Source organism: Euprymna scolopes, chromosome 22 (assembly GCF_053919585.1).
Source record: "Euprymna scolopes isolate OS-2025 chromosome 22, ASM5391958v1, whole genome shotgun sequence".
Taxonomy (NCBI): Eukaryota; Metazoa; Mollusca; class Cephalopoda; order Sepiida; family Sepiolidae; genus Euprymna; species Euprymna scolopes.
The window spans coordinates 52,659,388-52,684,105 of NC_136503.1; the positions used below are offsets into that span (position 1 = coordinate 52,659,388).

The window sequence follows — 24,718 nt, forward strand, 5'->3', positions numbered from 1 at the left end:
GATTATCCTTGAAAATAGACCACACCGCCAGCCGCTCCCCACACAAATGAGGGTTAAAACATTGCAAGCCTAACGCCATTTATTCATTCATTCAAGTGATGTCCGGCCGTGTACAGCCATTGACGGTTATAACTATCCATCTCTCTCTCTCCCTGTATCATCTCTCTCCCTAAATTATGCAAAAGTTGAGCTACCAATGTAACTGTAATATGTCACTTTAACAATGAATATATATTTATTTTTTTTCTATTGAACCATGTCATCTACATCCGTCCAAAGGATTATCAATTTAAATTCAAAAACCAAATTAAAAGGAAAATTTCTTCATTAAAAATTTTTTTTTCTGTTTTATATAATCATTGATATAATACTGATATATCCCGGGGGGGGGGGATAAAATCAGTATAAATTAATCAGATGAAAAGAGACTCAACACACAAAGTTATTACAAGTGAAGCACGCATCGTTCCCACGTGAGTGTACAGTGAACGAGGCATAAAAAGAAATGACTATTTAGCCCCAAAAGTTTCCAGAGGATGTCAAATCCTGGTGAAAATGAAAAAAACGGTGCAGTTTTAGGCCTTAACATAATTAAATTTTAGTTCTGCACCATGCAAAAAAAGAAATGACTAAGTCCATTATTTGCCCCCTTCCCCCCCCTTTTGCTTCAAAAGTCCCCAAGGCCTTAACATATTTAAATTTGAGTACAGCACCATGCAAAACTGCTAAATAGACATACACAGAAAATTTTGGAGAAATATAGTAAAATATTCCCAAAAATGGAGTGCTTTTATTAGCCCTAAAAGAGCCCCTGGGGCATACTCAAGAGTTATCACAAAGTATAGACAAACAAAATTATATAGAAATCAGTTGGTTACAACTTTTCAGAAAGTTTTATAAAAATCCAAGGCATCAATATTTTTTAATAGGCACAAAAGTGTCAATTTAAGCCATTTTAACCTGAAAAGCACCCCCTGGGTGGGGATGGAGGTGGGGACAACCGGAGTTTTTCCGGAAAATTCGTTCTGTTACGTTTTTACTCATATCATGTTTAATGTTTGTGCAAAATTTCCCAAAATTCCAAGGCATAATTATTGAGAAAAGTGCGGACGGACGAACGGACAAAGGTGAATTTACAGGTCCACCCTCCTTTTGTCGGGGGACTAACAAGTTTATTGCACAACGACACAATGTAACAAATGCCATATTGATACTCCAATGTATCTTGAATGTCGTAGTATCAAGATTAGCTAACTCCCCGCCTGGTTACCGTCTTCTAGATTGAGTAATATATTCTCAGGGAGCGTCAAGATATTTCACTATACTAACTTTTAATTATAGTAATAAGTCACTACTTACCAAACCTAAAAAGCATCATGAAGTTTTTCCTGGGACAGGTAATCCAGCTGATACAAGATGTAATGAAATGCAGTCTCCATCAAATATTGAAGTAAAATAAAAAAAATTCTTATAAAATCTTTAAAAATGCTTACCTGTGAACATATTTGAGACTGTGAAGGTAGTTTAGCCCGTTTGCTACGTCTGTGGCCATTTGTGTGAGTTTAAAGGGGGCGATGTCTTCTGCTTCAACAGTTTCGCGATCAACTAAACTACGTCGTGATAATAAGTAAGTTTTTAGGTCGCCTGAAACAAAAAAAAAATGTAGAGTTTTTTTTGTTTTTTTTAGTTTTGATAAAATATAAACAAATTTACAGATTTATTTGGGGTTGGGGATACTACAACTCGTTGCATGCATAGAATAGAACCAAGAATGCCACAACTATTTATAAACCTATTTCTGCACAAAATAGTTAACAATGTTTGAATTTAGGAAAAAAAATGGCAACGGTAAAAATGGCAAAAATAAATAGGAAAATGAAAACTGGCAAATGAAACGGCAAATGAAAAATATAGATGAAGTTTTTACAATGTTTATTAAAATCTTGGATAAAGGAAAAACATGAGAAGTTTATCAAGTTAAAAACAAAAATTCAGCTAAAACCAACCCTTCATGAGATTTTACTTTTTAGACGATTACGTCTGAACATACTAAAAGCCTGGATAAAATAAAAAAAAACAATTATGAGTTAAAAAAGAACAGTCCATTTAATGGTGGCTTTTGGTATTGAAATCAGAAACCTCAACACTTTGTATAAGTTCGGTGTTTTCCTTTTTTAATTTGAATACATGGTAATCAGTCATGCAGTTGAATAAAAAATAATTTATCGAATCCATTATTATTTTTATGTTTAAAAAATCAATTGTAAAAGTGGTATACTCCTGAAGGTTGTGAAAATGACCCTCAAGATGAAAACAGTAGTCCAAAAACTCCAAATAGTACAAATACATTCCAATTATTAAAATGTTATAAATAAACTATTTAAAAAATATTTGAACAGAAAACATTCCGATTATTAAAAAAGTTTACTTGATTATTTGATAACAAAAATTCTAATTAAAAAAAGTTTTATTTGAGGAAAAAAATTAATTAAAAAAAGTTTTGATATAAGGAAAAAAATGTCGATTAAAAATATTATTTGATTATATTTGAAAAAAAAGATTCCAATTTAAAAAAAAGTTTTATTTGATTATTTGTAAGAAAAAAAAAGGAATTTAATAAAAAAAAACGTTTTATTTGATTATTTGTAAAAAAAGCATTCAAATTATAAAGAAACATCTTATTTGTTTATGTAAAATAAAAATAAACATTTCAAATTATAAAGAGCTGTTTTATTTTGCTATGTGTTAATATTAAACGAATGATTAAAACAAATTATTAATTGTGTTCCCTTCATTACATCCGAGAAAAAAAGGTATTAGTTTTCTGATAAACACAGCTTATCAACTTCTGACTTCATAACCGGAAGCTGCTATCAAGTACACTGTTTCTAGTTTTTAAATTTAGTTTTAATGGACTCGTTAAAAATCAATTTTGCCTTTGTTCTGTTTAATATTATTTTTTCAAGAATGTAAAAATCTTTGGCACAAGAAAATTAAAAGCAGTGGCCACCAGCGATTAAGTCATTGAAGTGAATTTTTATTTTGAAGATTTCAAAAAATAAATTAGCCTTTTTATTTCAGCCAAAAAATAAATTTGAGAGCAATAATCAGGTTGTTTTATTTTTTCATGATTTTAAAAATTGATTTGTATTGAATTAATAATACCAACTTAAATTATCAAATTATTTTCCATGTTTTTATTTTGGGATAAAATTGTAATCCTTGACCCACAGTCAACTGAAAAAAAAAATGAATATTAGTTTTTTAAAAAAATATTCACAATGTGTGATTAGTTTCGCATGTAATTCTAAACGATCACCCACATCTGGGCCAATGTCAAACCAAAGAGCGTTTTGAATGCATATGACAAGATATTTCTTCTTTTGTGTGTGTGTGGGGGGGTGGGGGGTGGGGTGGGGTAAAATTGCTTGTGTTTTATTGGGACGGATTGAAAAAAAAAAAGAAGACAACCTTATATCGCCACCAGGTTTTAGGGTTAGTGGTAAGGTTTATCAATAACCCTAAATATGTTTGGAAGCAGCCTTCCAAATCCTTTCCTTAATTCTACGCCTAAAACTAAGATTAGGTTGCAATCGCACCCGCCTTAGAAAAACGTTTTCTTAACTGTACAGTTACAGAAAAAGACAAAAATACGGTTACAATGCTGTTCAAACACTATTTCGTTAGAATGTGGATGATCCTTTTTATATTAAATTTTATATACAAAACTGATTCCCCACATTAAATTCTAAAATAATTAAAAAAAAAATTTTTCAAGATGTTCATATGTAATCACTATGGCAGTGACAACAGCATATTCTTTTCATTGTTTTGTCTCTTGAGTATATATCAGCTAATATCTTATGTTTTTATATAGACGAGTGTGGTTCCCGGTTGATATACTATGTCTCAACTGTGTCGGATATATACTGAAGAGAGTCAAAACAATGAAAAGAATATTCTGTTGTCATAGCCCTAGTAATCACCTAAAATAAATTAGATCCTCATTTTTTTTTAGGACATGGAAGGAGATTTAGTTAAAGGTCCTTACCTACAATAATACCAAAACTATATAAAAAAAAAATTAGAATCTTATGTTCTAATCAAGTCCACTTAACAAATGATCTAAATCAGTGAATATAGTAATTTTACTTTTTTAATAAACTGTTTAAACGCCGATCTTAACATTTACCAAATAAAACTGGCTTTTCATTATGAAATTAATTATGGTAATTAAATTCGCTTCAGCCTTAATTTGTGCTTTTGCAATAATACCATTTATATTTATAATCATTTATTTATCATGCAAATGCGCCCCCTCATCCTCCAAGAAACTTGTAAAATTCGCCATAAAAAAAATGTTTTTAATGCTAGGAGCGGGAATTTAACCCCTTTTTAAAACAAGAGGAGAATGACCCTTCACTAGTGTAAATATCTATTTTAAACAATCTATTTTTAAATATTGAGGTGTGGGCTTAACCCTGTTAAAAACTAGAGGAATTGAAACTTAGACCTGTCCTTCTCGAGCGGTCATAATTTTTTCTGTTGATTTGCTTTAATCTACTTTTGCCATTTTTACCGTTTCCATATATACCGAGCACCATGCATAGCGATTACTAATAGATATAATCTGTTTAGAAATCAAAACAATACTACTACTTGTATTTCTAAAATTATACTATTACTTGTACATCTGAATCCGAAATTATACTATTACTTGTACATCTGAATCCGAAATTATACTATTATTTGTACATCTGAATCCGAAATTATACTATTATTTGTACATCTGAATCCGAAATTATACTATTACTTGTACATCTTAATCCGAAATTATACTATTACTTGTACATCAGAATCCGAAATTATACTATTACTTGTACATCTGAATCCGAAATTATACTATTATTTGTACATCTGAATCCGAAATTATACTATTACTTGTACATCAGAATCCGAAATTATACTATTACTTGTACATCTGAATCCGAAATTATACTATTACTTGTACATCTTAATCCGAAATTATACTATAACTTGTACATCAGAATCCGAAATTATACTATTACTTGTACATCTAAATCCGAAATTATACTATAACTTGTACATCTGAATCCGAAATTATACTATTACTTGTACATCTTAATCCGAAATTATACTATTACTTGTACATCAGAATCCGAAATTATACTATTACTTGTACATCAGAATCCGAAATTATACTATTACTTGTACATCTTAATCCGAAATTATACTATTACTTGTACATCTTAATCCGAAATTATACTATTACTTGTACATCAGAATCCGAAATTATACTATTACTTGTACATCTGAATCCGAAATTATACTATTACTTGTACATCTGAATCCGAAATTATACTATTATTTGTACATCTGAATCCGAAATTATACTATTACTTGTACATCTTAATCCGAAATTATACTATTACTTGTACATCAGAATCCGAAATTATACTATTACTTGTACATCTGAATCCGAAATTATACTATTATTTGTACATCTGAATCCGAAATTATACTATTACTTGTACATCAGAATCCGAAATTATACTATTACTTGTACATCTGAATCCGAAATTATACTATTACTTGTACATCTTAATCCGAAATTATACTATAACTTGTACATCAGAATCCGAAATTATACTATTACTTGTACATCTGAATCCGAAATTATACTATTACTTGTACATCTTAATCCGAAATTATACTATTACTTGTACATCAGAATCCGAAATTATACTATTACTTGTACATCAGAATCCGAAATTATACTATTACTTGTACATCTGAATCCGAAATTATACTATTACTTGTACATCTTAATCCGAAATTATACTATTACTTGTACATCTTAATCCGAAATTATACTATTACTTGTACATCTGAATCCGAAATTATACTATTACTTGTACATCTTAATCCGAAATTATACTATTACTTGTACATCTTAATCCGAAATTATACTATTACTTGTACATCAGAATCCGAAATTATACTATTACTTGTACATCGGAATCCGAAATATTACTATTACTTGTACATCGGAATCCGAAATTATACTATTACTTGTACATCTGAATCCGAAATTATACTATTATTTGTACATCAGAATCCGAAATTATACTATTACTTGTACATCTGAATCCGAAATTATACTATTACTTGTACATCAGAATCCGAAATTATACTATTACTTGTACATCTGAATCCGAAATTATACTATAACTTGTACATCTTAATCCGAAATTATACTATTATTTGTACATCTGAATCCGAAATTATACTATTACTTGTACATCAGAATCCGAAATTATACTATTACTTGTACATCTGAATCCGAAATTATACTATTACTTGTACATCTGAATCCGAAATTATACTATTACTTGTACATCAGAATCCGAAATTATACTATTACTTGTACATCTTAATCCGAAATTATACTATTACTTGTACATCAGAATCCGAAATTATACTATAACATGTACATCTGAATCCGAAATTATACTATTACTTGTACATCTGAATCCGAAATTATACTATTAGTTGTACATCTGAATCTGAAATTATACTATTACTTGTACATCTGAATCCGAAATTATACTATTACTTGTACATCTGAATCCGAAATAATATTATTACTTGTACATCTGAATCCGAAATTATACTATTACTTGTACATCAGAATCCGAAATTATACTATAACTTGTACATCTGAATCCTAAATTATACTTATTTGTACATCTGAATCCGAAATTATACTATTACTTGTACATCAGAATCCGAAATTATACTATTACTGGTACATCAGAATCCGAAATTATACTATTACTTGTACATCAGAATCAGAAATTATACTATTACATGTACATCTGAATCCGAAATTATACTATTACTTGTACATCTGAATCTGAAATTATACTATTACTTGTACATCAGAATCCGAAATTATACTATTACTTGTACATCAGAATCCGAAATTATACTATTACTTGTACATCAGAATCCGAAATTATACTATTACTTGTACATCAGAATCCGAAATTATACTATTATTTGTACATCAGAATCAGAAATTATACTATTACTTGTACATCAGAATCCGAAATTATACTATTACTTGTACATCTGAATCCGAAATTATACTATTACTTGTACATCAGAATCCGAAATTATACTATTACTGGTACATCAGAATCCGAAATTACACTATTACTTGTACATCAGAATCCGAAATTATACTATTACTTGCACATCAGAATCCGAAATTATACTATTACTTGTACATCAGAATCCGAAATTATACTATTACTTGTACATCAGAATCCGAAATTATACTATTACTGGTACATCTGAATCCGAAATTATACTATTACTTGTACATCTGAATCCGAAATTATACTATTACTTGTACATCTGAATCCGAAATTATACTATTACTTGTACATCAGAATCCGAAATTATACTATTACTTGTACATCAGAATCCGAAATTATACTATTACTTGTACATCTGAATCCGAAATTATACTATTATTTGTACATCAAAATCAGAAATTATACTATTACTTGTACATCAGAATCCGAACTTATACTATTACTTGTACATCAAAATCAGAAATTATACTATTACTTGTACATCAGAATCCGAACTTATACTATTACTTGTACATCTGAATCCGAAATTATACTATTACTTGTACATCAGAATCCGAAATTATACTATTACTTGTACATCAGAATCCGAAATTATACTATTACTTGTACATCTGAATCCGAAATTATACTATTACTTGTACATCAGAATCCGAAATTATACTATTACTTGTACATCAGAATCCGAAATTATACTATTACTTGTACATCAGAATCCGAAATTATACTATTACTTGTACATCAGAATCCGAAATTATACTATTACTTGTAGATCTGAATCCGAAATTATACTATTACTTGTACATCAGAATCCGAAATTATACTATTACTTGTACATCAGAATCCGAAATTATACTATTACTTGTACATCAGAATCCGAAATTATACTATTACTTGTACATCTGAATCCGAAATTATACTATTACTTGTACATCTGAATCCGAAATTATACTATTACTTGTACATCAGAATCCGAAATTATACTATTACTTGTACATCAGAATCCGAAATTATACTATTACTTGTACATCAGAATCCGAAATTATACTATTACTGGTACATCAGAATCCGAAATTATACTATTACGTGTACATCAGAATCCGAAATTATACTATTACTTGTACATCTGAATCCGAAATTATACTATTACTTGTACATCAGAATCCGAAATTATACTATTACTTGTACATCTGAATCCGAAATTATACTATTACTTGAACATCTGAAACTGTAAAATTACTTCTATTTCTGAAATCACTAAAGTAATACATTCCGACAACAATTAAAAATAATTAAAAGTACTTAAAGCTATCTACATCAAAACTCAACAACCTACAATTAATAATGTTATCTGTGAAACCAGTAATAATATTTTTAAATGATTTTTATCTTGCAACACTAATTCTGGGACCGTAGGATTTAAATTGTTAACGTCTCCATTTTGAAATTCCCTTCTTTTACCGGTGTTTTTTGTGAAAATGCTTTTTTACCCGATAATGATTTGAAGAAAACTCAAAAATGTTTGTGATGTATGCGGAACTTATTTCTCATTGATTTTAATACAAGAAATAGAAATAGAAAATCTACAAAAACATATAATTAAGTAAAAGCTTTCTTTTATCTTTACCACTGTTTGCTTAAATGAAAAAGTGATGCATAAATGCTCGCACAATACATTATAAATATATATATATATATATATATATATATATATAGACAGGGTGTCTACAAAGTCTGGCTACATTATGCAGCCAGACTTTGTGGACACCGTGTAGATTATGCAGCCAGACTTTGTGGGCACCGTGTAGATTATTAAGCCAGATTTTGTGGGCACCGTGTAGATTATGCAGCCAGACTTTGTGGGCACCGTGTAGATTATGCAGCCAGACTTTGTAGGCACCATATAGATTATGCAGCCAGACTTTGTGGGCACCGTATAGATTATGCAGCCAGACTTTGTGGGCACCGTGTAGATTATGCAGCCAGACTTTGTGGACACCGTGTAGATTATGCAGCCAGACTTTGTGGACACCGTGTAGATTATGCAGCCAGACTTTGTGGGCACCGTGTAGATTATGCAGCCAGACTTTGTGGGCACCGTGTAGATTATGCAGCCAGACTTTGTGGGCACCGTGTAGATTATGCAGCTAGACTTTGTGGGCACCGTGTAGATTATGCAGCCAGACTTTGTGGGCACCGTGTAGATTATGCAGCCAGACTTTGTGGACACCGTGTAGATTATGCAGCCAGACTTTGTGGGCACCGTATAGATTATGCAGCCAGACTTTGTGGGCACCTTGTAGATTATGCAGCCAGACTTTGTGGACACCCTGTATATATATATATATATATATATATATATATATATATAGTCTGTTTATGTGTTTATGATGCAGGCATTATTGGTTACATATGTATATATATGCTTCAGCGGGATACCACTTCAAAGAGACCACTTCATCAGGCCCCCCCCATAAAAGAGCAATATTGAAACGAGAGTCAAGATTACATTCATTTTTTTATAAAATATACTCGGGTGTGGTTTACGCTCTGAAAGAAAGTGGCGTGCATACTTTGTGAATGGGAACAGTAGGGGTTTTGGAAGGAAGTGTGGTAAAGAAAGGAAGTAGGAGTGTGGGGTGAAGGAAGAAGGACGAAGTACAATCCCGTGTGATGAGTTTGTGACATCGGGGATATATATATATATATATATATATATGGTACTTATGCATTTATGTTACTATGCTAAACTGATAACGTTAATATTTAAAAAGGCATTTTTTACATGGGGAGTTTTGTAAGTATTCTGTACTTTTACATTACAATTTAATTAAAAAAAAGATTGTATACTTCGAATTAAACGATTTTTAAAATAGCACAATAACATAAGTGAATAAACACTATATATATATATAGATAGATAGATAGATAGATAGATAGATAGATAAAATTTATTTCAGGTTAATATTTTCCAGAGGTGAAGTAGCAATGAAGTTTTTACGAGGTTCATACAAGAGTGCTCAATACCGAAGAAGGGCAGATTATACATTTTATTTGTTTTACATTAGCATTTATATGTTGCTACACATTCATGGGCATGTTACGGACTTTATTTTTGTATAAGCAACATCTACTGAAGAGGTTTCTAATTATTTGTAACTGGCTAAGTGAAAGATGCTCATGAGGTTTAGTGACACATCTATGCTTATATAAAATAAATAAACACACACACACTTATATATATATATATATTGGTTGTGTGTGGACAATTCTTATTCAATTTTGGTATGTGGGGGGGGTGCAAATTTTTTATTGTATACTCACAAATAGATGAACTTATTTTAGCATAGACATTTTCTATAACCTACAAAATTGTGAAAGTGCCAAATTACATAATTATCTTTTATGACAGTAAGGGTAAAGGTTATTTAACCATCACCATCTCCTCTTCTCCAAGTACTGGGTCAAATTACCAAGAACAGTGAACAGCCCTTTGATTGGCTTATTTCATCCCCTATATGAATTGTCGTTGAGGGTCAAAGAACTAACAACGTTGCTATTTACTCATAGTGAGTAAATCAGTCATTTTTAAAAGAAGGTCAGACGGCACAACGATGAAGCATTATAATGATTGCAACATGTTTAAGACGAAGAATTCACTTTCGAGTAGGGTAAACTTTAATCGGTCGACATGAATTTCCGACAAAAAAAATTAAACACAGGGAAGAATTAGTAACAGGCAAAAATGCTTCTTTAAAAAGAGTTGTTGCCTCAACTGAGCTCACCAGTTATCCAATCTAAATCAGATGTCTTTTAAGGTTTATAATATACTAGTAGGCCGCCCGGTATTGCCCGGTCATAAAACCCGCTTGAATATGATATTTTGATTTATGCATATTTTGTATTTATTATTATAGAGCTAATTCTCTATTGATTATTATATTTGGACCCAATATATGTAGTAGTTTCAAAAAATAAAATTAAAAAAAAATAGATAAAAATATGACTTGGGTAGCATTAGCTATAATCGAAGCCAAAACATATCACTCTCCAACATTATCCGTTATCATCTGATTTAAGTGCATACGCATATAAAAACTTGTTTTAACCTTGTTAAAAGTATAAATGTATATTTACACATGCATAAAAGTAACACTTTAGCTGACTTATACCCACCATGTTCCAATTATTTTCAATTTTGATTGCTTAGCAGCTATTTTTACCGGCTGAAAACCAATACGAGTTATTTCCACATGTTCAATTCCTTTATATATCAAGTTGCAAGTCTATAGACCAAAAATTGACAGAGGAGTTTGGTATATATTATTCTGCAGACAGATAGACAGTCATTATATATATATCAGAGATTAGCAGAGAGTGTGGCCGAGGATCCATTCACATCAGTAAGAAGGAGATCAAGTCAAATTGGGGTCTCTCGATCATCTCTTCACAGAAGGCTTCACGAAGAGGCCAAATTTCCATATAAAATTCAATTGGTCCAAGAGCTTCAGCCAATGACAATGGACAATGGCCTGCAGATAGCACAAGAGTGCGAAAATAAAAATGGTTGACATTTGAGTAACATCATTTTAATAACTAAAATTAGACCTTGTGAAAAATAAACCTTAGATTAAGTTGTGTAAATAAAATTAGAATAAGTGGACTACGATATCTTACTATATCTCAAACATCCACGGAGTGGGCCCTCTACCTACATATGAAAATTGGTAAGTATAACTTAAATATTGAGGAAGTTAATCACATTTAAAATTCGTCAGTTTCTTTTGGGACACGCTGTATATAACTATTTCATTTAATCACATGAATTAATAAAAATATAAATTAATATAAGAAAATATAATTTTATGCATAAATTTTCAGTATTTACTTCAATGGTGCTCAATACAGAAGTACTGTTAGGTAGTAAGTTATGAAAATTGCCATATATATTTTCATAACTTTAGATATATTGTGTATTTTTGCAATATTTTTTATTCATTTAAACAAACGTTATTAAGAACAGAGAGCTTCTGTTGAATTACCCTTTTTTATTTTTCGATTTTATCATTTTGTATGAAAATCAAAAATGTTAATATATGTTCCGTATGTATTATGAATGCTTTCCTCCCAGTCTGAGGGCATCTTTAGAGTCGAACGATGTCTTGTAAAAGACTGGCAAGGACGAAAGTTAGTAGTAGCACAGGTTAATTTTTACTTGGTTTTCCTCTTAAGATTTTCCTTTAAAATGACGACCTGTTCAGGTTTTCTGGTATGCTGAAAACGAATATTGCATTTAAATTTTCCTTTAGCCAAAATTATGTGCAGGCTTATGCGTACAACAACGGTCACCAGTGTTAACATAACGAATTGCATTGCTTAATATTCAATAAAATACTTATTTGCTGAAAATTTAAATGTGATATTCGTTTCAGCATACCCGAAAATTTATAAAAGTTGTCCTTTTAAAGGAAAATGTTAAAGTGAAAACCAAGTAAAAATTTACCAATAACAGTAATTACCATGGAAAATTTTAACCTGACTGAATAAATTGCTAGAATTATTAACGTATGCATGGCACCACTTCCATACAAGATCGAGAAGCTAGGTCCAGATAAGACTTTGGCCCATCTTTACGTTATAAGGTAAGAGTATGAAACATTACGACTGACTTATATTCCTGTTTACCAATGCTAACAAGATAGTGGCCCACCTTTAAGTTGTCAGTAATGCAATGCAGTCTTATGAGTGACTTATGTTCCTGTTTAGCATTGTTATGCTAACAACAAAAGTTTTTCGTTTTTTGGTAATTCCCGGTAATGTAAGATTATTAAAATGAATAGCATCTTTTTGCATTGGCGCAAATGAAAATGCAGAGGGGAATAAAAGTCAGACAAAATTGTTTCTGAAGAGACTTAAGGTCTCAGAATCCCCCATGCCATTCTCTCGTGTCTATGATAAAATTGCCAACGCCGAGAACATGTCTGTGACGAAGATCTGGAAGCATGCCAAGCGCAGAAGAAACTCTGTGTCCGTGCCAGCATCCTCCCATCTGTGAGTGACTATTGCTGATCACTAATTGACACTTGCAACGAGGCAAGGAGGGGATGCAGAAACAGCCAGCACCTTGTACGAGAATGAAAATTCAACTGCTTCCTAGCATAATGCACAGTGACAATGCGGATTTGGTTCCGAACTAATTCTCTGGGTGGATATTCCAGACGACATAATGTTTAGGACAAATCATGGAAATGAAGACAGAACCCTTGTTTGATGTCCACAACTCTTGAACTTTGAAAGTTTATTCCAGTTCCTGTCTGTCAGTTGATATTATCATTTAAATGATGTCTATCAACTAGAGAAGTATCTGATATCCATTTCTAATCATACTTATATCACACACACATACGCACACATACGCACACATATATATTTATTTATTTATTCCATATTACAAACGCCCACAATAGAAATTAATAATTTTTTAAAAGAAAGACTTCCAAATTTCCCTTCTTTTTTTTTCTATTCATTAAAAGACTGGCCTCGATTAAAACCAGAGACTTCATTTTCCTGATGAAATCTTTTTAGATAAATTTATTGTCGCAGCGAATGATAATTTTGCTTACCTAAATTGAATAAAATAATATGTGTGTGTGTGTGTGCGTGTGTGTGGTGATTGTTAGTGGCCTAGCAGTAACGTTCCTTGCTAATGGAATCAAAGGCGTCTTCGTGACTGGTTTTGAATCATTCAATCAATAGCCATTATCAATTCCAGCACTGATGATGACAAAAGCAATGAAATACTAATGTCATTTTAAATAATATATATTTATATGCTCACTAGCAATTCTATAGTAATTCTATATCTGTATTTTATTTTGCTAGTTATTTTCTCTTGTGAAAAAGCATAATGTTTGAAACTCCACAAAATAAAAAAAAATATATTTTGTATACTCTGGTTTTGTAAGTTTTAATCTGCATCATTTATATTATTATATAATACAGATTATATATCTATATAAGCTGCATCATTTAATTTATATATATATATATATATATATATATATATTGGAGTATAATTTCACTGATTGTCTGATCTTTTACTTTGACACTTAAGCCCTTTTAATGATATTGAAGATGCCTTTTAGTTCACAGAAAAGTTTTTGTTATATATGTTTGCAAATTTATGCTAACGAGTGATTCACTTATTACTGATTTTTCTCCTCTGATGAAAAGATTTATTTTCGAAAATTCATGCCTTAAGGATTTTTTTTAATTCCTGGTTTTAGTATTTGGTGGATTAATAAATATTTTAATTTATTCAATTTTTATTTTCATCATAAATGTTCTTCTTCTGCTCTATCTAGTATATTGTACTTTTTACTATCTTGATTGGTTCTCATATGAAGATAATACGTATCTTCATAATTATAAATGTGTTTGTTTGTGTTTGTCATTAACTAAGTTCAACTGTAATGATTAAATGAACTTTACATAAAATTTTTATGTAAAAAGGCTTAATATAAATATATATATGGTGGAACGACAAATTTGTCGCCCTATAAAGGCGACATGAATCCATTTCCGTTTGATGAAAACCGGTTTCCCTTTGTGTAGCAGACCATTTACTGATTGGCCAGTTGTGTACAAAGCCCAAGACTGATAGAAGCCTATATAATAATATCTGAAAATAACACCATGTTCAACGAGTGAGACTAAAGATACGCTGCTGTACAACTCGTGCCCTCTATCGATCCCAGTTATGACGACAGGACCATTGCCAGCACTCCCAAAATGCATCGCTGGATTGCCACGTATAACAGGGACGTTCCCAGGGTGATAAAAACAAAATTTCCATCTAAGATTATGGTCTTTAGCGTAGTTTTAAGTGAGGACCACATCATTCTATCTCACATCCTCGAAGTCAACACCAAAGAATATCTGAATGTGTTGAAGAGTGTTGTGATTCCCTGATGCAAACAGATGGCCACTAGCAGACACTGGATGTGGCAGCAGGATTCAGCGCTGGCTCACAAGTCCAAAGAGACCCAGGCTTGGCTTCAGAAGGAGTGCTACAACTTTGTACCCTTCTCTTATTGCTCCCTCCTCCCCCGACCTGAACCCATTGGACTACTTCATTTGGTCATACGTCGAAAATATCACCAACATGACCTCCCACAAACCAAGCCAGCCAAGTATTCAACGAACTTCCGCTAGTGCTTTAGTAACAGGCATGCTCCCATTTCCAGACCCAAATTGAGGCAGTGATTGAGGCTGAAGGTGGCTGCACTGAATAGATGTAAACTCTAGTACATATTCAAGTAACCTGAATTGATTTTTTCCATAGAAGTTTTAAAATAAAGCTGTAGTGTTGGTTTCTTTAGGGCAGCAACTTTATCGTTCCTCCATGTAATTTATATAAACATTTAAAATCTACACAAGCAATTCATGTTTCATTACTATCGTATACTTTAACAGGACCACAAGTTCATTCTAAGATCAAATCGTCAAAAAAAAAAAAATCTAAAAAGCAGATGTTCATCACTAAGGAAGCTGATTTTCCTATCTTTTATTGGACAATTTGATCTGAATATTGCCCTGTTGAAGTGCACAGTAGCACAGAAATATGAATTGATTCGTATAGACTATTTTAAATTAGATATACTCGTCCTCGGCCGTGTAGAATTCTTTTGTCCCCTTTAAAAGATTAAAATAATCATATAATGATACTAAACCGTATGTCTAGAATCCTTGTTCCAATTTTGATTAAATTTACTTATACATGTTTTCGATTCAAAAAATTTCTAAAATAAAAAGCTTCAACTTAAGGTGTGACAATGTTGACGAATTAAATGGAAACAAACGTCAGGATTCAGAAAGAAATGGAAGAAAAAAAAAAAAAAACGAAAAGGCAGAAAAAGAAAGGGAAAGAAAAAAGTTCGACGAACTGTGTAAAATGCATGTGAGAGTCAAAACAACAAAGAAAGGATTGATAAAATAAAAAAATTCATGTTTTTTATTAAATTAAACCTTGGGGTTATTTTAGGCAATAAAAAGAACATATTAATCTGATAATGAAGAGAGAGCCTTTTTAATTTCACTTTCTACCCACCTCCCCCCGCCCCCGATGACTTCGGAAATAACAATTGGTCAACGTTTTGATAAAGGCGTGTTAAACATTTTTCACAATAGGTGGTCATATCAGACAAATCCGTCAGAAGAGGGGTTGTCTGATCTTGGAGGGAGATTTTACCATCTTTTTTTTATCTTATCATAAACAGAATCTTGACTGATACAGGAATAAGAGTAATCAATAATATAGGCGAAACAAGAAACAGAGCGAACCACTCAACCCCGTTCGTGTGGAAATGGAACTGGGTTGATAACTGACAGACCTGCCCCCATAGTTGAAATTTTGATAACAAATTAAACGAAGAAGGATTGTGAATTTAGAATTGAATTTAGAATTTTGAACGATTGTGAATTTAGAATTCTGAAGGATTTTAAATTTAGAATTTTGAAGGAGTGTGAATTTAGAATTGAATTTAGAATTCTGAAGGGTTGTAAATTTAGAATTGAATTTAGGAAACACATTTGAGATTTTGGGGACCGACCCAAGGAGAGGAGAAACATCTCTGGGTCATGGAGAATAAGAAGAGAAAGTGCAGGATATAAAACCGTTGACTATTCCAGTGTCAGAAAGGCGAATCCTAGTATATTAGAACCAGTAAATGCAGCAAAAAATTAAAATGATCAACTATATTTGAGAATTATGAATTAAATTCCATTGGTGGGAATCATCCCCAGCTAATTGTCAATATAAGTCAAGATATAGATGAGTTTCATAACTCTGCTCTGCTCTCCCACTGAATCCATGCTATTAAGAGATTGCCCTCTGACTTAGGGTTAAAATGGTTAAACTCAAAAATTACAGTATGCTATGCTTTTTCCACTGAATCCACACTGTTAAGAGATTGCCCTCTAACTTAGGGTTAAGATCTCTAAACTTGAAAATCGTCCTGAATTAGCGCTATCCAGACGAACATTGGAATCTTACAAGGTGCCTTAAATAAGTTTCCAGACTTTTTTGTACAGGTATTTAAAATTGTTGTAGAAATTTGAAAATTCAGTATATTATTGCTATACGTCTTATGAAATGACTGACCAATTTTTATAGTTCCATGTTCAAAGGAATAGCTATAGCAGGAACTGGAATACACCCTACTAAAGCCTGATTGTCACAACTGGTGACATTCAAAAATGTAATCCAGACGTGTGGACAGTTTAGAAGTACAGTATGCAATAAAATTCTGTTTAAAACTTGGAAAAATTGCCACAAAACCGTATGGAATGATTCGGACTGCCTTTGGATCATCTTACATGAATCAAACATCAATTTTTGAGTGGTATAAGAGATTCAAGGAAGGTAAGTAGTCTGTGAGGGATGATTAGAGGTGTGGGGGGAGTAAAGAAATCAGAACACCAGAGTTGATTTTTTCGATAAGTACCATCGTGTGTCTGTAGAGACAATAAGTGCACAGTTTGATGTCAGTGCGGGAACTGTACACACAATTATTCGTGAGGAACTGAAGATGCGGGAGATTTGAATAAAGTTTGTCCCAAGAGTGCTCAGAGAAGATCACAGATTATTTGACCAAGATGGGCATCAAGACAGTTCCTCATCTTCCTTATAGTCAAGACCTTGCTTACTGTGACTTTTGGTCATTCCTCAAGCTCAAGGAAAACCTTAAAGGCTATCGTAATGAGACAATTGAGGAGGTGAAAGATGCTGTGACGAGGGTCATTGGCACCGTCAGGAGGTCTTTAATGGAGCCTTCCAGAAATCGTTGGAACCGTACAAATGCATTGCAGCCGGAGGAGATTACTTCGAAGAGGATTAGAGTTTCATGTGTGTACTATCAATAAAAGTACCCATACAAAAAAAGTGTGGCAACTTATAGAAGGCACCTCGTAAGTCAGAGACTTTTGAATAATCAGAGTTGTATAATCGTTCTGCAAATAATTATTGTTACTTGGTCGAAAAAAAAGAAAAGACTAAACAATACTGGGTTATTGTTTTTTTCTTTTGGCTTGAAATGATATTTACTCGCCAGTGATACAAACTTTGGTGACCAATGCCGAAGGATTTGCCCTTTTAATCCTTTCACAAAGTGAGGAGCGTGGTGATTCATTGTACAAGACATTTCAACACACAGAGCCTTCGTCAAAGTGATTGCTGACTATCACGTGACTAGGTAGGACGCAGAATTAGTGTTGGGACGATTAATCGGAATCAGAATCGAGAATCAGAAAAATCAATTTTTTTTTTGGTTATTGGATTCGGTATCAGAATCGGAAAAATTTGAGCCTATTTTCCGATACCAAAACCGATTCCTTAAATTATTTTTTTTATTTGATTTTGGCTTTAGAGACGTCTTCCACTGCTTGTAGTAATAATAAAATAATGAATATTTATTGATTTTAGCTTCCAGTAAGACTAAAATCTCTTATCACGCCCTCACAAATGTTTTACGTTTGAGAAAATATAGGCGCATTCAAGACGTGTTTTTAGAGTAATTGAGACAAAATAACACTTTTATAGTTAAATATTTAGAGATTAATAAAGAATTGGAATCGGGAATTTAGTACGGAACCGATAATTGCATCGAAATCGGGAAAAAATATTGGAATCGTCCCATCACTACACAATAGTAGAATTTGAGACGCCACTCACTGGACATAGTTGGAAGAGTAAGAGCTATGATGGGTTCTTATGAAGAAACTGAAATTCAGAGAATCTTGCTTAATTTCTGTCTAATGTCTATCGATTAGATCTAATGCAAATCTGAATATTTGAAATTTCACATGGGAGTTGTTAGAAATTTATAAAACAATCGAAAATATCTGAATTCTCTACATCCTATCTCTCTTTGAATAAAACAAAGGTAAACTTAATATAGCTCGCATTTGGACACTTTATGTCTCGGAATTGTGTTACCAAATTTATAATGATCGGTTAATTAGCTTAGGAATGAATTTTATGCGTGCAAATATGCAAGCATGTACATATATCGAGCTTTATCTAAATAGAGATATTGACCTCGTAGAGTTAAAGAAAATATATTTAGGCGAAGAAGAAATACAATCGATGCTTTTATATCAAGTGCTGACCAAATGAATTTCTTCAATTTAAACGCTACCAAGGAAAGTGAATAAGGCAGAGTGTCTGCAATCATGAATTATAAGTCATAAATCAATTATTCAAAATATGAACGAAAAAACAAAAGAAAATTATCAATTTTCGAGAAAGATGATCTTTGATGCATTCATAAAATCATAACACGGAATAGCATTAACAATAATCATAACAATTGGCAGAAAAGATAAATTCTTCGCAGGCGAAAATAGTATATATATATATATATATATATATATATATATATATATATATATATACACTAGCAGGGAGACCCACCGTTGCCCGGGATTGAATGGTGATCAATGACTGTTTCACACTCCCATATTTTTTTTCATCGAAATCGGTAAAGTCGCCCATTTTTTTTTTTTTTTCAATCATATCGATTGATTGCCTGCTCTCGTTGGGGACTAAATGCTTCATCGGCCTCCCCGCAGTGACTTAGCCCATAATACATTATAGTAAACATTGCACTGTGAAAAACATACTGTTGATTTTATAAATTTATTTCTTTATATATTGTGGCTTGAATTAAAGTTTAAAATACAAAAGTCAAGTATCATGCTTTAATTGTGCTCTAAACAGAAACATTTCGAACGCGCTCCTGTCATATCAAAGAATCTACTGTTGATTTTATATGTCGAACCTTTCAGCTTCTCAAATGCATTCATGAGATTAGGGTGTGTAAGCTTTTATATAAAAATTTTATAAAGGATTAAAAGGAACCGACGATTAATGTGCAAAATAAGAGAACAGTGTAGAAACAGAATAGTTAACAACGCCCGTCCCATCTCTGAAATGTGATTCTACATAATATAGTACTTTTTAGAAAATATAAGAAGAGATTTCTGTTAACTATTCTTTACCGTTCTCTAATAGTAATAATGATAAGCTAAATCGCTTCTCCAAAATGAGATTCTACATTTTTAGATGATTATGTGGCAGAAAGAAAAAAACCCAATTATTTTAGAATTTCGAGTGGGAAAACAGTTTTTTACATAAAATTAACCTTAAATGATAATCATTTCCGGCCTATTCTAAATTGTAATTCTTGTCTAATCGCTCAAAAATCGAAAATTAAACAAAGCTACATAGCCTTCTCGCTCGATTGCTAGTTATACGTTTCTACTACCGTTTGTTTCATTTTCGAATTTTAGGCGGTTATCAATGATCCTTCTGCAGGGCTTATTAGGAAGCCGTTTTTTTTTTTTTAAATCTGACTCTAGGAGGAGTGATTAAGTTTGTTATGGACAAAAAACGCGTATATTTGTTTTTATGTACTTTGTTGTTCTATTAATTACAGGAACAAATGCCCAGATCTCATTCTTCTTTTTGGGATACATGTAATGTAAGGTTTTAACTTTGGTTAAAATCGCCTGTTCTTTCTTTCATTAGATTATTTCGATTGTTTATTATCTATACTTATTGAAGACATTACGGTACAACACCTATCTAGGAACACCCCCAGACACCTAAGGGAAATTTGTGTGAAATTTCATAAAAATCTGCCAGAAGGAAAGAACTAACAGACGCGCAAAGTTTCTTTTATAAAAGATATATGATACATATATATTTATTTGAGGTTATTAAAGAAATATTAAAGGATTCTTTAAATAAAAACTTTCCAAAATATAAAAAGCTCAATATGTAAGATAGAGCTTAAACATATGAAAAAAATTATCGGCAATTCTCTTTCTAATGTACTCTAAGCTAGATATTACATTTCTTTCTATGTAACCTAGCTCTTTCTCTTCTTTTGATGAGAGGCATTAAGCTTCGTAATGTCTAGGTATAAAAAGCATTTATAAACGATGACTTTTTCTTATTGAACTGATAAATAAGTTCATATACACCCGTGTATATATAAGAAAATAGTTGCACACTATTTGAAGACACTTGTTTTGAATAGAAATTTGAATATTTTGAAAACTTTAGGTGTCAGGAAAATGATAAAATCATTTTTTCTTCATTTTGTTGTTATAGAGGAATTTCTATTCAAAACAAGTGTCTTCAAATAGTGCACAACTATTTTCTTTTCATATTCCTGCTCGAAACTGAAGCGAACGCACACGTCAAATAATGTACAGCTCGTACTTTTAAAATTCTTCTGCAGGACTTTCTTCCTCTATAACAACAAAATGAAGAAAAAAATCTACGAACTGACTAACTACCCTGATGAAGCAATTTTAGTGAAATATTGGACTTACAACACCAACAAAAGGACATAAAAATGATTTTATCATTTTTCTGACACCTAAAGTTTTCAAAATATTCATATATATATATATATATATATATATATATATATATATATATATATATATATATATATATATGGTGGATTCTCTCATCGTAGATGATGATTGAGGGTTCAGTATACAATCTTCAGCAGCTCTTAAGCTTTGTGACACCACATGCATAATTGCAATCCTGTAGACGTCCGGCACACTCCTCCGCAGATGGTGAACTTTCATAGGCTCGTCGGTCAAAGATGCCTGTTCGAGTGAACAGATAACCCTGCTTTGCTTCGTGCTCTGAAACCGTAGTGCCATACATATTCATTTTTAGTTGGATTTTTCTTGTGTTTTCCCTTCATATTTGCACAAAGGGCGTCCCTATGACAAAGACGGTTATGTTCAAATTCTTTGGTTCCCAGGGAACACATCTTCCTCCATTCTCTGCGATCCCCTGCTGCACTCTCCCAGGAACTCAGAGAAATTCCACAACGTTTCAGGTTGTCTTTTAGTTTATCTTTGTAACGAAGCAGGGGACGCCCTATTGGACGACAAGAATTTGTCAGTTGCCCATAAAAAAGTTGCTTAGAAACTCTTAAGTCATCCATTCTTACAAGATGACCCGACCACCGCATTTGTATCCTGATCAAAAATGATTCAATACCAGTGATTTTACATCTCTCCAGTAATTCACTATTCGGAACACAATCCTGCCATCCAACATTGCAAATAAAACGCAGACATCTCATATGGAAGGAGTCAAGCTGATTTATATGCTTGCGGTACAAGGTCCACGTTTCGCCACCATACAGAAAAATTAGGCAGAACAACAGATTTGTAAACTACCACCTTTACTTTTAGAGACACATCGTGCTGTTCCAGAGTCTGTGTCGCAACCTACCAAATGCCTCACTAGCTTTATTAATTCTACATTGGATGTCCTTTTCAAATTTAGCATCATCAGACACAACAGAGCCGAGGTATATAAAAGAAGATACTGTTTTCAAAGCTTCACCATCAACATATACCACTGGTTGTGAAGAGGACGTAACGTTTGGTTTGGGCTGGTGAATAATTTCATATATATTAGTTCACACAGATGGACTGTCTATGGTGATGAAGGAATATGTAGAAATATCCACACTTTTTGACAACTGATAATTCTACATCCTGACGCAGTACATACAGCGCCTAGTATTCCCAAATAGTCACCCACCTGATACTACCTAGGCCCATCTTTGCTTAACTTCAGCGATCTAACGAGAACTGGTGTATCAACCAGTGTACGCAACTTGATTGTGTGAACCTCACATGTCGAAATCGAAATCCATTTTTTTTTAAATATATAAATGGTATGTTATTAAAATACATATGGCAATTAAGCTACACAGAATTTCATGTGTCATCTTTACACGGATTTATCAGGCTACAAATCCTTACGAGGGTGAAACACGGAAAATACTATGTAACTTAATTGCCATGTATATTTTCATCGGTACATAAATATTTTATGTACCGATTTTCAGTATTTGCTTCAATCTGAGTAGAACTAGGTAGTAAGTTATGAAAATATACATGGCAATTAAGTGAAGTATCTACTTATAAAATATTATGTGGATATATGAAATAATTATATAAATATGTGTGTGTAAAATTATGTTTATATATTTGTGCTTACTCCTAAACTAATTAACTGATCATTATGAAATTTCGAACACAGCCGCTAGGAGTCGTAATGTAGGTGGTATTTAGTTTTAATTTTATTCAAAGGAAACAAGGAGGTGAAAACTCAGTTACCTTCGATTGTTGTGAAATTATTCTCAAATTTCAGTTTCTTTCGAGTGTTTTTAAGTTTTTAAGGAGCATAATATAATGCCCTGTCTGATAACTCCTAATGAGTATAAATAATAATAATAATAATAATAATAATAATAATAATAATAAAATGAGAAAGATAAGAATGCTATGAAACAATAATAATATATTATCCACACCTCGAACTGTACGACAGTCAAGGTGATTCCCATTGTAATTGAAAAGCTTGGGATCATAACAAAAAAGCCACCATAAATGGCTTAATCAGATTAACAAGACAATTTCTTTTACAATTTTGCAAAATTCTTGCCTGTTGGTAACGGAGATAGTGTTAATTACAGCTTGAATATCTACAGTCAAAGGAATGGTGTTCAAGAAAGAAAATCTAACTAAAAACATCCAAAAGGTTAAACTACTACTAATATAATAATAATAATAATAATAATAATAATAATAATAAAAATAATAATAATAATAATAATAATAATAATAATAATAAAATCCCATAAACTGATATTCACCTCCAAGAGAATCTCCCGTGGTTGAGATTAAGAAAAATGGAAGAAACAAAGAAAGAAATAACTGACATCATAATCACTGGAGGGGTGTAGAGAGCTCGGGAACATTGAGGTTTGGCTTATTTTCTGCAAAAGTCCAGAAAAACCAATGGGAACTCAATGGTAAACTACTTTTTTGATAATGTAAAATGAGATGCAACGGTTGTCAAAAAGGGTGAAGAGTGCGGGACATCTGGGGAGACTTGAGGTAACTCAGACTCCAGGGAACACTGCTGATTATTCTCAGTATACAATCACTGATAATGACTTACGTGAAAACTTGTAGTGAGTAGATAATATTGCTAATAAATGAGTGACAGGAAAGAAATAAACCAAAGATAAAATATTTTTTGTGAAAAAATAAAGAAAATGTTGTTTTTTGTGTTTTTTTTTTTATCAAAAATCGATAATTGAATTTCGAAAAATATTCGCCATTTCGATTCTGAATGATTTTTTTATTTCTTAGATCGGGTTTCGTTGTTGGAGACTAACTTCCTTCAGCTCACATGAACTTGATTGATTACGTAAAGAATATATTTTAGATTTTGCAGGATTGCAAAAATAAATAAATAAATGAAACGATTGTAAAATAAATAAATAAATAAATAAAACTCTGTCTTTAAAAAACAAAATACCTCTAGACATTTTTTATTGGTGAAATCATTCAGGATTCTTCTTCCTTACATTGCCATTGGTTCTTTCTTAATTTTGAATACTTACGCTTACTATTTACCCATT

General features: G+C 32.0%; 1 protein-coding gene across 1 annotated transcript in view; it reads right to left on the minus strand.

The window, feature by feature from the left end:
* Nucleotides 1-24,718, minus strand: part of LOC145243442 (uncharacterized) — a 1,410,572-nt gene that overhangs the window by 203,038 nt on the left and 1,182,816 nt on the right. The window contains exon 15 of the mRNA XM_080106334.1: nucleotides 1,494-1,644. Within this exon, the coding sequence (XP_079962460.1) occupies nucleotides 1,494-1,644 (151 nt within the window). The remainder of the gene's footprint in view (nucleotides 1-1,493; nucleotides 1,645-24,718) is intronic.